Source organism: Amblyomma mixtum, chromosome 3 (assembly GCF_055824585.1).
Source record: "Amblyomma mixtum isolate Tamu chromosome 3, ASM5582458v1, whole genome shotgun sequence".
Lineage (NCBI taxonomy): Eukaryota > Metazoa > Arthropoda > Arachnida > Ixodida > Ixodidae > Amblyomma > Amblyomma mixtum.
This window is the reverse complement of record NC_143014.1, coordinates 93,278,923-93,291,816: the sequence shown is the minus strand read 5'-3', so window position 1 is coordinate 93,291,816 and position 12,894 is coordinate 93,278,923. Positions and strand designations below refer to the sequence as shown.

Below are 12,894 nucleotides of genomic sequence, written 5' to 3'. Positions count from 1 at the left end.
GAAGTGATGGAATTGTGTTAATGTTATGAAACAAGACGGCAGTGAAAGACATTTTTGTCTTTTTTTTTTCTCCTCTTTAACAGTTGTATATGCTGGAAGAGCCATTCCTCAATGTTAACTGTCAGCACGTGGCCAACTTTGATGCTGACCTGTATCGGCAACTCAAGTGTTATCCCCAGGAAGTGATTCCCACTTTTGATATGGCTGCCAACGAGGTGTTCTTTGAGAAGTATCCCGATGCACAACTGCCCCATCAAATTCAAGTCCGTCCATTCAACTCTGAGAAGACTCAGAGCATGAGGGCTCTCAACCCAGAAGGTGCATTTGTCATTTTTGAATGCAGAGGCTTGCTTCATCTTCTTGTGTGCCTGGCATTTGCAAGCTTTTGTAGTGTGTTTTGTTTTTGGATGTTGATTCTCTTTGAGGAGGTGTCTCATTCAGTACCTTTTAATGATAATCTTTTTTTATTGCTAACGCAGCATTATTTATTTATTTATTTTCTTTTTTCAGATATTGACCAACTCGTTACGATCTGTGGCATGATCATCCGTACCTCCAACCTGATCCCAGAGATGCGTGAAGCTTTCTTTCGCTGCACAGCTTGTGCATTCGTTGAGGCTGTGGAAATTGACCGAGGCCGCATAGCGGAGCCTGTGACCTGTCGCCATTGCTCAGCCAAGTACAGTTGCACCTTGATACACAACCGCTCACAGTTTTCAGATAAGCAGATGGTCAAGCTGCAAGAAGCACCAGGCAAGAGCTCTTTTCTCCTTTATTTCACTGTTACTTGCAAAGCAGTATAGAAGTGCGCTGACCCACTTGGATAGCTGAATGGTATTGGTGGTAAGCTTAATTTTGTGGGTTTGACCCTGCTAGAGTGGCTACATACTGATAAGCGGAGTGGATGGGGTGAGCAAGTTGCAAAAGTGCTTATGTGCTTTGGTTTCAGTGTAGATTAGGAACTCCATGCGGTTGGAATTGAGCTGTCCACTACAGCTTGCCTCATAGCCTGGGTATAGCTTCGGCTTGTAAAAACTTATCAATTCTGAGTAAATCTGTTTTGTGCAGGATGTGTGTGCATGTGCGCGTGTGTGAACTAGTTCTTCAGTCTGATGGCAGTGAATGCAGTGTCCTTCATCAAGTATCATGAAACAACACATGGTACTTGGTTTGCTTGTAGAAATAAGGCCTGTTGGTGTAGACAGTGGTTAGTGGCATGAATTTGCTATACTTAATAGTACTCAAGCATAAGTTAACATTAACCTTTTCCTCTGTCTGGCTAATTTTTCATAATTTGTAAAGAAGGAAAAAATTCTGACTGGCGAATTAATTGGTTTCTTTTTTGCCTCATAGTTTTGGAAAAACCTGTTGACATTATAGTGTAAAGGGGGTCATGCATTCCCTTGGAAATCATGAATACTTGGGATTTCCATAAAAGCTGTTCATGGGCCTTCTTGAATATAGCAGTGCTGCTTGTATTTATTCAAAACCTTGGAAGTAAATATGACCTGTATTTTGAATAGTTATGGTTTGGAAAGCCCGTGCACGAGAGACATCTGCAGAACCATGGAGTGCATGATACTGCAGTCATTTCTTTATTGTGGAGGACATCAAGAGTCTGGGAGGTTTTGCTCTCTGGGAGAGCAGTCTCCTGTCAATGTTTGTTGACTTAGTTTAACAGCTGGCAGAACGTGTTTTAAAAAGGTCACATTGCCCGATCTGAAAGTACAACAGAACCGTCAAATGTCTGCTCAGGCTGATGCAAACCACTTGTCAGGAGGTACTGATGCATCACTTTCTGGTGAACTGTCGAGAGACGGGAAGCAGCAACAGCTGCTGTTGAAAAGGGTATTCTTGCAAGAAAGGAACTCAGCCTTGTCAGCGAGTTTTCTTCAAATCCCTTTTAATTTTGTCTCCTGCCCTTGAGGTCATTGAAAAATTAGAGGCTTTTAACACGATAATGTTAACTGTCCCGTTCTTCGGAAAACCCGGCATCAGCGTGACTGGAAAATCCTGGTTAATCTAGAGGATAGTGGTGTAAAATAGCAGTTTCATTGTTTCGCTGAAAAGAAAAAAAGGCGGTCAGGCGGAATCTAATGCTCTCCTTTGGTTTGGGAGCCAGGCACGCTTCCTCTACACCGCTGAGAAATGTCTGTTCAGTGGGATAAATGGAGGCCTTGTACAAGTACCTCGCATCGCACAGTAGCCGAATTACATTACAGGACCATTTAATTATTAGGGTCACTAATTAGCATCGCCAGTTAATATGGTCAATGATGTGTAATAAAGCAGCAGTATATGATGGCAACAAGCGTGTCAATGTCTGTGAAAGGGTGTGTCAGGGGACCTCCAAGCGACCATAGGGGCCCATTAATGCTATGCATTGTACACTTAATGTGAACTTAAGTGTCCCTCAAGTTTTTATTAAAAATGTGGACGTTATGCGAAGGTAAATGTGATTTCAGTGCTTGTTTCCTGTCACGAAGTACCGAAGTCATTTTGTAGAGCTATCTAACTAGCACATAAAAGAAAGCACATGAAAAGAAGTAAGTTGAACCCCACTGTTACGTTTTTTGCGGGATGGCAAAAAAAAAAAAGTACCAACCGGGAAACGTGGTAGCCGGGAAGTGGGCTTTAAAAATAAAGTACATTGTTGCCTGGTGTTTTTAGTGCACTGTCACTTCTAGCTGCACATTATGAATTTCGGGTATACGTATACATACATGTCGCTGAGGCCTCTTTCACCTTTGCGCGCGCCCATGGGGGAGTGAAGGGGCAGGAGTCAATCACGAGCATGCGCCATTCTTGACGTCACTGGTGCCGCAGCTGCCACGCTGGGGATAGAGGGGAACCCGTGGAATATCCCATAGCAACAGAAAAAGAAGAATTCCTTCCTGGTTCACATTTGCAGCTAGGCATGTTTGAACTTGTTCTACTGTGGCGCTGCTTCACGGGTGAGCACGGAGGCTAACCCTGGATCGTCCGGGTTGTCTGTTGAAGAGTATCGTCGTGTGCGACGACGGGAACAATGGGCAACTTGACAGCGGTAGTGGGAATCAATGGAGGCCGTTGTAGCGGCTAATTGACAAGAATTGGAAGTACATAGGCAGTATGTGCAGAGAAAACGTCGGCAAGAAACCGATGAAGAATGGCAGTTGCGATTGGATGCGATGGTGGCTTACTAAAAGCGAAAATCAGATGCATGTCTGGCTGAAAATGCTGCAGCGATAAAAATCTTCACTCGTGAGTTAGGGGAAAACCCATTTGGATTTTCGTGCTCTGTGTGTGACACTGTGGCATCAACTTGACTTGAAAACTGTGACGCCAATGTTTAATCATTGAGACACAACAAACGCAACCATGTAAAAACGAAGTGCTAATGCATGGTATTCCGTGATTAAACGAGTTAAACCGTCAGAATTTTTGTTTGTGTTCGTTTTACTTCTGGTAAGGAGAGCATGCTCTTGCAATCGTTTGCATGCATAGAAAGCCTTAAACGCTCTGCAATGGCTTCCCGTCTGCCTGAGCAGGTGTTTGTGGAAGGGAGGCAGCAGTGAAGGGTGCGGGCGCGCGTAAAGGGCCAAGATTTGTACTCGCGCGTGCGCTTATTCTGCACCAGTTTTGCTGCAGCCACTTTAGTCCTACGCAATTCTTATCTCTTGGAAGCTATAAATATACCTCTGAACCAACCCTTACAAGTGCAGCTCGTACAGCACTGCCAGCACTGCGTTTGCTGCGGCATAGTTTCGTTTTCGCGCCTTCGGTCGTTTGCGCTTGCCCCGCAGTGGTGAGGGAATTGCACTTACAGCCGCAACAAGATTCATGCTTCCCGCTAGTGTGCTCGGTGTCGATGTGGGTGCAACATGGCGGAACCTGCTGAAAGGTGGAGGCCAAGTGCCGATGGAGTCCAGAGTTTCGCTTTGGCCCCATCGCTTTCCCGTGTGTGCTAAATGTAGGCTGTAAAAATGCCGGCACGGGGTGAACTGCTATTGGGAAGTGGCAATGGTGACATAGGATACAGGAAAGCTGCTACAGTTGCAACGTAACAACACAGTTTGTATTTCATGGGTTTCTGTGGGAGCTTGGATGGGACTGGCTGAGGGTTCTACGCTATCTAGGTATTGCAAATAGTTGTTTCTTCCTTTTAATATGCTTTTTGTAAATGGGACTAATGCGCATAATGAATATTCAGGGCATTACATATTTTCCCGCTCTTTCTTATGGCACTGTTAATCCTAAACTTCTGTATTTATTTCTGAATCTAGTGTATGGGCTTTATTATTCAGTGTGCTGTGTAGTCTGTTTTCTGGCTTACATTTGGCTTGATTTTTCGTCCCCAGAGGATATGCCTGCTGGCCAGACACCTCACACAGCACTCATCTATGCTCACAATGACCTTGTTGATGCTGTTCAACCTGGTGACAGGTGTGTGCTTAAAATGTCTGATATGTTTGAATCCTGGTGAAATAGAGAATGTGTTTGTGCTCCGACAGTCTGTGAAAAATGTGTAACAGGCGAAGGTATATTCGGATGTTAAATATTTCTACAAACTGTTGTCCTGGTAGTACGTCTTCAGCTATTTTCGTGCAGACAGGTTTTGCTACTCATAATATAATTTTTGTGTGTGTTGTTATGACGGATATAACTCTAGAACAAAACAGCAAATTCCCCCTAAAGGAGCCTATCCAGCCAATGGCGTCGAATGGTTCTCCCCCTTGACTGATCCTCTTGGACCTGCTAGCATGAAATCGTAGGGAGTGGCAGAGGAGTGGGGAACAACCACAGCTTAATCGGATTAGCCGCCGTGCCATGAAAATCGGTCGACACTATTGGCTGGGGGGCCTTCTTGGAAGGGCGCTTCGTTCCTGAGTTGTATCCGACTATAACATCATGTGCATCTTTGAAATAAACATATGGATCCCCGATCTCTCTGGTACAAATCTTGGCATTTGGTTTTGGTTTATGGGGGTTTAACGTCCCAAAGTGACTCGGGCTATGGGGGACGTCGTAGTGAAGGGCTCCGGAAATTTCGACCTCAGCAGCCGAGCGCCACAACCTTCGCGGTGGCATGTCAGTGTTAGTTTACAACTGTTGTCGTACTTTGTACAAAATCTTGTCAATGCCTATAAAACAATTACTGTTCGTTATCCATTGCGAATCATCAGACTAATTTACTTTCTTATGGCCTGTAAAGACTTCAGGTAGAAATTTCTGAAGAGAAATGGCACCTGAAAAGGTTGATGTCATTACCTGTGGTGTTATGTATACGAAGATCAGCTTCCTAAGCAGAATTGAGGCTGCCGCAGTGGCTCAGTGGTTATGGCGCTCGACTGCTGACCTGAAAAACGCAGGTATGATCCCAGCCGCGGCGGTCGAATTTTGATGGAGGTGAAATTCCAGAGCCTGAGTTGCTTTGGGACATTAAACCCCCGTAAACCTAACCTAAGCAAAATTTGGTTTTAGCATTGCCTGGTCATGTATTTATCTGCACTGTGAAACAAAAATTTTTGTGCTGCTTGCTGGGAAGGATGAAATGTCATTCATGCAGCTATGTAAATGTCTGTATCTTATTTGAAAAATCAGTCTTTTGTAGTCTGTGGCATGATTTCAGGTCGCAGAAATTCAAATTGATCTGTATTAAATGTTTGTTGTTTGCAGTATTGCTTTTTTTTTTTTTTCCTCTCTCTTTCTGGCCTCAAAAACTCATATTTCCTCAAAAAAGTTTTTTCTTGTTTTTCTGCTTGTAGGATTACTGTGACTGGCATTTATCGAGCATCTGCAGTCAGGGTGAACCCTCGCCAGCGGACTGTAAAGGCTGTGTACAAGACTCACATCGATGCTGTGCACTTCCGCAAACTTGACGATAAGCGCCTTTATGAAGACTCCGAGGATGCGTACGTGCCTCTGTCTAGATCCATCCATTTTCTTGTCCCTTTTGCCATTGTGGTGCAGTTGCTGCGCCATTTGAACACAAGTTTGAACACAAGTTTGCGAGTCTGATCCTGGCAACAGCAGTCACATTTCGACGATTGTGCAACAAAATTTCACTGCGCATTAGAGAGTACGAATTGTTTTTCAAAATAATCTGTAGCCGTCCACTACGGTGTTCCCTATAGCCTCTAGTGTTGTTTTGCATCTGACCACCCTTTGCTTCTTGCTGTGATTTGGCGATCTTCTTTTATGTGCTCCATTTGTATGTGCTTAATAGGAATGAGAAGTGGATTTGTATTATAGCTATTGATTTCGTTGCTAGTTTCTCACCGTTTGTGCATTGTTGCAGAAAAGACTGCCACTTCACTCCTGAAAGAATCGAGCAGCTCAAGCGTTTGTCTCGGCTTCCAGATATTTATGAGCGCCTTGCCAGAGCATTGGGTAAGCAACATTGCACAAAAAATGGAATTTAGATGAATTAAACCTTGAATTTACTGCCATATGTACTCGCGTAATTTGTACACCCCTTATTTATTACCCGAGTTTAAAAAAAAAAATCTTTTACTCACACATTTTACGCTTCCTGACGCACCAGACCATCAGCATGCATGCGGATGCGTGCAGCGCCTTGCCAGAGCATTGGGTAAGCAACATTGCACAAAAAATGGAATTTAGATGAATTAAACCTTGAATTTACTGCCATATGTACTCGCGTAATTTGTACACCCCTTATTTATTACCCGAGTTTAAAAAAAAAAATCTTTTACTCACACATTTTACGCTTCCTGACGCACCAGACCATCAGCATGCATGCGGATGCGTGCATGCTGACCTTGGAAGATTTACTTGGAAGGTTTACTATATTTTTACTTGTTAAGACTAGGCTTCAAAGTTGTCGCCAGATGCTCCCTCCTGGGGGCAGTAAACGCGGTAGAGGTGGGGAGGGGTAACTGCATTCGGAGGTGCTCGCTTCCGCTCGCATCTTCCCGTGGATTACCAATGGGTTACCTCTCGGTCTTCACGAGCGCCATTGCCCCATGCAAATTGACTGTTCTTGCTTCACGCAGTGAGTGCATTCATTCGCGGCATGACTTGTGGCCGCATCGCACTGTCTGGTATCATGATGTGATAGGGTGCGAACATGACAAAAGCATGGCTATGACTCAGATAGAGGCTAGCATTATCGCTTGTAGGTGGCACATGGTGAGCGGCGATTTCCGCGATTTTTAAAGCCAGTTTTTCGCAGAAAAGTTTTTTTTTTTTTTTAAGTTCACAGATTTTTCGGAGTGTTCGATTATTCGGACCATTTTTCGGGCGCCACCAAGTCCGAAAAATCGGTTGGCAACTGTAGACGGTTTTAGCGTAACCGGACAGCCATATGGCAAATACGGTAATGCGTTGCTGTTGCTATCATTGCCAGACTTGCCTAGCCACGTTTGCCGTATGGTAGCAGTTGCCGTAATTGCCGTGCTTACCATACAGTGGAGCTAAAACTCTCAAATGACTAATTATTTGCAGTTCCTCAGAGTCTTGTACAGTAAAAATTTGTTAATTCAACCCCCGTTAATTCAGAAATCCGGATAATTCGATTTGCCAGCTCTGTCCCGGCCAGGAGCCATGTATATGTCTATGGTGTCGGACACTATGACCCGTGCCTTGCACCGGTTGATTCAAATGGGTTTCTGAAGCAAATCCACTTCCAGGTATGACTGGCATGGGGCGAAATAGCCGTGCTCAAAACCTGACCTCCATGGTGCAGAGTTGCTCGTGCACTTCTGAAGTGTGCGTGATGGCAGGCGTGATGGAAAGTGGACAGCCCCATCTCTGAGAACAGGCCGACCACTTAGTTTTGGTTTCGTTTTCCGTTGCTTCGCTTCAGCCCACAGCAGCGGTGACTCAACATGCCAGCATCAGCTCACTAACCTAACCCAGCACTGTTACGGGTGCTGATTGGCACGTCATTAGTGATTCTCTCTTCTCCCCGGTGGTGGTGGAGCTCCATCGAGTCGTGCCGTTAAGGATGCGGGAGGCCCTTACAATTTGGAGCAGTTCTGCTTTGATGCTTCCGCTGGTATGCACGTAATAGAGCATTGATAGAAGCGTGAAAAATTCACTGCTGCACTGTGCTCATCTTAAAATCGGGGCAGCCATTGCCCAGTCTTTCACCAAATATATTTACCATGCTGCCAGCAGCTCTTGAGTTTTTTCGGGGTCATTCGATACTTCGAATTTTCAGATAATTCACATTTTTTCCAGTGCCTTCAAGTTCGAATTAATGAGCTTTTACTTTAACAAGATATCACTGTTCATGTGGTTCTGCGTTTAGCCCTAATTTTCTTGTGTGTTCCATGCAGCACCAAGCATTTATGAGAATGAAGACATTAAGAAGGGAATCCTGCTGCAGCTCTTTGGGGGCACTCGGAAGGACTTTGCTGACACTGGCCGAGGAAAGTTCAGGTACATTGTGCTAGGTTATTTGCACAAGCACTGAATCTAAAATATTGATTGATTGAGAGAATTGATTACCATGTTGCGTTCATACTGCTTCTCTGAAACAACATAGTGATAAAATTTGTGCAGAACTTGCAATTTTATGTGTACAGTGGACTTCAAATCCCACTTGTTTTGAACATTCAACTTTTGGGACTGAGCCTTTGGTCTCAACACCATCAGATGTATTAAAGAAGTTAAGTTTTTTATCGTTAGGTTTTTTGCACCGCTTCGAAATCAAACTCAGTCAACTGTACCAAGTAAAGTAGATAAGTATTAAGATGCATCATTAGCAGAAAATTATGTTGTCATGCCTTGCACACATTGGAAATCTCATAACCTGAAAAGACTGTCACTGTGGTGACTAAGTGGTTATGGTGCTCGGCTGCTGACCTGAAAGTCGTGGGTTCGAACTTGGCCGTGGCGGTTGCATTTCGATGGAGGCGAAATGCTAGAGGCCTGTGTACTTGTACTGTTCAATGTCAGTGCATATTAAAGAACCCCAGGTGGTCGAAATTACCCGAACCCTCCACTACAACATCCCTCATAGCCTTAGTTGCTTTGGGACATCAAACCCCATAAATTGTAACCTGAAAAGAACTGGATGCAAATGTGGGCTATCAAAAGAAAGACTTGCTATGTATTGGAAAACATGAATGGGTTGTTTCGTGCTCAGTTCAGATTTCAGATTTTCTGTGATATTTGGCCTAGAGATGGCAAAACCTGCATTGGGCAAATGGCTTAAGGAGCATGCAGCGTCACAAAAAAGCTATGTGTGCTGCTGTGCTTTTTGAAACCCAAAAAGTCTATTTGGAGAAAACAGACATGTTCAAAAGAAATTCAAGAAGCAGGTCAAATCTTCTGCATAACCAGAGGCCAGACACCTACTGTATTTACTTGAATGTAACGGCAATTTCTTTTACCACAAATAGAAGTGAAGCGCCACCATGCGTTCTGCCACGTCATTAAGTGGAGGCAAATCGAGAGGCATCAGCGGATACTTGTAGCCGTTGCTCACGCCATACAGCAGTATCTTCTGTTTATGTAGCGAAGGTTTACACATTTTGCACAATTTTTTGTTGACTGTGTGCGTAAGACGATGGCTTGTTTAAATAGTACCAAGAATGGTCACCAATTTTCAAGAGGCGCGACTCACTACATGGTTAATTTACTAGAAGTTTTATTATGACAAGGCCTCTAGTGCATAGTCAACATGGAGACAGTGCAGCAGGACTGTGCTCACCTTCGTATTGATCATATCTGAATTTTCGTGTGGCTTTCTTGGAAAAGAATGGGCACATAAAATCTTTGGGTGGTGACGGTGGTAGCAAGAGCTGTATTTTGTAAAGGCTCAATGGTGGCCTCCTCAGAAAAGCTAATTTTTGGTATAATTTTGTTCAGTCACTTCTACCACACTTACTATGGCCACATTCCTTGCTTTACTTAGTGTACTTTTTCACGCCTGCAAAAGCAACCCTTGCATTACATTTGGGGTCCCGCTAAATTCGTGTAAATACAGTAATTAGTGGCTGATTTAAGTCTTTTCTCTGTGGCCATGACAAGAGGTGCCACTGTACAAACTGCGAACAGTGCATGATGAGCGTGCAGTTTCGCCCCAACAAAAGAGCAGAAGAATCATGTGGCCGGAATGACGAGGCGCCTTGTGGTGAGAATATCAGTGATGAACTAATTGGCATCCGAAACTGTACAAAACTTTACCCAGCTGGCTCGCCGATGTGCAGCCAGGCTGCCGTCGCCGCGCAGTTTTTCGGCGCCACGGCCGGCCGAAGGTCTTCAAAGCTGTTGTTGCCTAACATAAGAAGTGTACGGGCACCTCTTTGACGTGGTATTTGACATGACCCAGGTTATTAGCAGTATCGCTCGCTATGTTGTTGATACAGAGACAGCGGCCTCTGGTGTGAGCCCAGCAGCGTCCGATGCAATATACTTACATGGGTATTGGCCATGACCTTATCTGCAGACTGAATTATCAGGATTTTAGAATTAATGGGGATCGATTTAACGATGTTTCACTGTATGTACATTAGCTGCATCTTATGTAAAAAATACTTGTTTTCTTCGTTGTTTCTCCTGTGTAGGTCTGAGATCAACATCCTTCTGTGTGGTGATCCTGGCACAAGCAAATCACAGCTACTCCAGTATGTGTACAACTTGGTGCCGCGTGGCCAGTACACCTCTGGAAAGGGCTCAAGTGCCGTGGGCCTTACTGCTTATGTCACCAAAGACCCCGAGACCAAGCAGCTGGTCTTGCAAACGTATGCAGCAGCTTTTGCATTGCCAAGAGATTTCTTAGCACACATGTCATTTTCAAACACAGGTTCAAATTTAGTCTTTCTATTTTGCTTTGTCATTTTGCTAAACTAGTTCTTATTGTAGGTCCAGTCAAGGGAAGCTCTTTTCCAGATACTTCACACTTCTACTTATGTCGTTAATTTATAAGTCACTGATTCACATTTCATGCAATGTTTCGTAACTGATACTTTTATTAAGGCAGAATAGTACTGTTCTTTTCTTTTTTCTTTACTATTTTTAGGTAGCAGGCAGTCTAAATACAAACCTGTGAACAGTTTGTAACATTTCTGTAGGAATGTGCAGTATCTGCGCAAATTTATGGCAGTCTCGTAGTAGTTACCTTACTCATCTTGCATATTTAATTTCCTGATCACTGGAAAAAAAGATACCGTATGCAGTAGAACACTGTTGTAGTAAACTCGGTTATCGTAAAAACTCTGATGTAGTAAAGTGAAGCTGTGGTCCCGTTTTGCCTTCCGTAGATGACTGCACATTTTTTATTTCGGTTATAGTAAAGATTTTTTTTTTAAAGAACTGCTATGGTAAAGAGTGTCTGGGTATGGTGATGTACTTCCCGCGGTATGATGACATCGCGGCACGCGTGACGTCTAGGAACGTGAGGCTTATAGGTATCGAACACGATAAAACTGCGCTCTGTGAGGCGTCTTTGACCAAGCTCGAAAGCTGTGACGAGAAGCCAACTTGTTGAAGACCTTGAGGCCGTGAAGCAAAGCACGCGGTGTGCACGGAAAAAGTAAAGCTGCATATATGAACATAGAAATAAAGTGGCGTGGGTCGTTGAGAAAGGAAAGCCAGTAAAAGTGCAGTGAGAACTAGAAAAGGGGGCACATTCGTAGCACAGGGAAGCGGCGGCACTGCTTAGGCGGTTTTGCCACGCTTGGCTGTGTCACAGGCGTTTCTTAGCTTCTGCCTTTTAAGTGACATTTAGGTCACGGAAGACATTGTGATCTTGCAAAGCTTTGGTTTTCACATGGAATTAAATGCATTATGTTCATGCAAATGCACTGCTTCCACAAGACATAAACCAAGTCGAAAACATGATAATGTGATAACAATAAGAGCAGCATGTCAGGTATTCCTAAATGTTTCTTTTGTATACCAACACTTCGTACTTAGTAAGCAGCCAGAGGGCATAGCCATGCCATCACCAACAACTCTTATCTTTCCGAGTTACTTTACTATAGAGGAGTTCTACTGTATTGCTGCATATAGGCTGGCTCCAAATATAAGCCAAGCCCTCAACTAGCAGCCCTCACTGACCAGAAAAATAGCTGGCTGAAATTATGTCAGCATGTCCCCCCTGTGGCCTTTTGCAGGATGGCATCTAGCTGTGCGCGTAATAATGCGATTATAGTTGCATTATTTAATACGCTCAGGAGTTACACTATTCTTAGGCAGATGAAAATCGAAGGTGATGAAGGGGTGCCCTCTCCTGCCATCTATACTTGCATGTGACTGGCTGACTAGCAGCAAACCAAACTGGTAATGGTCCTGTAGTGCCTGTAGTTTCGGATTCCGCTGCCTCACATGCTCTGGAGGTTACGGGAAGTTTTCTTTCATGCTGTCTACCGTTCGTCAGAGAAAGCAACTGAAAGTGTGAGGGAGCCAGTTAAACTGTGCGCAGTTAGAATTTCAGCTCGCAGAATTTTGGTGTGCTGTGAAGGTCTGTGCTGCGGATAGCGCGAAACTGAGGAATGTGCTAAGAAAATAAAAAACAAAGGTGAATTCTCGATGACATAAAGGGGGTGTGGTCATTGCGCGAGTAAATACGGTATCTTCTTATTCTAAACTTATTTGCAGTTTCCATGCATACTCGTGACTTCAGTTCTGTGGTTGAGGTTTTCACCAGTTCATTTAGGCTTAATTTTCTGGATGTCGATGTCTGGAAGGTGCTGAATAATTGTTGGCTCCAGACTCTTCACTCGCAAGCATCGTTTCTGAACAGTGTTTGCTGAGGACAGTGATGCCATTCTTGATCCTGTAACTCTGCACTGAGGGATTTTGCGAAAAAGTAAAAAACAAGCCTCTCTCGCTGAAGATAAGGAAACTGAAGTATATTTTCTCAGCGATGCACAGAAAAAAAAAAAAAATTATATGAACCACTTCATGCCATTGTCATTGCTCGATTTGAATATGTAT

The 12,894-nt window shown here is 43.9% G+C and overlaps 1 protein-coding gene across 2 annotated transcripts in view; it reads left to right on the top strand.

Annotated features, from left to right (window-relative positions):
- Window positions 1–12,894, top strand: part of dpa (disc proliferation abnormal) — a 45,038-nt gene that overhangs the window by 20,563 nt on the left and 11,581 nt on the right. For both annotated transcript variants that reach the window (XM_089580126.1, XM_089580127.1), the window contains exons 10-16: window positions 84–318; window positions 511–753; window positions 4,341–4,425; window positions 5,748–5,894; window positions 6,281–6,372; window positions 8,286–8,388; window positions 10,521–10,697. In XM_089580126.1, coding sequence (XP_089436252.1) covers window positions 84–318; window positions 511–753; window positions 4,341–4,425; window positions 5,748–5,894; window positions 6,281–6,372; window positions 8,286–8,388; window positions 10,521–10,697 — 1,082 coding nt within the window. The remainder of the gene's footprint in view (window positions 1–83; window positions 319–510; window positions 754–4,340; window positions 4,426–5,747; window positions 5,895–6,280; window positions 6,373–8,285; window positions 8,389–10,520; window positions 10,698–12,894) is intronic.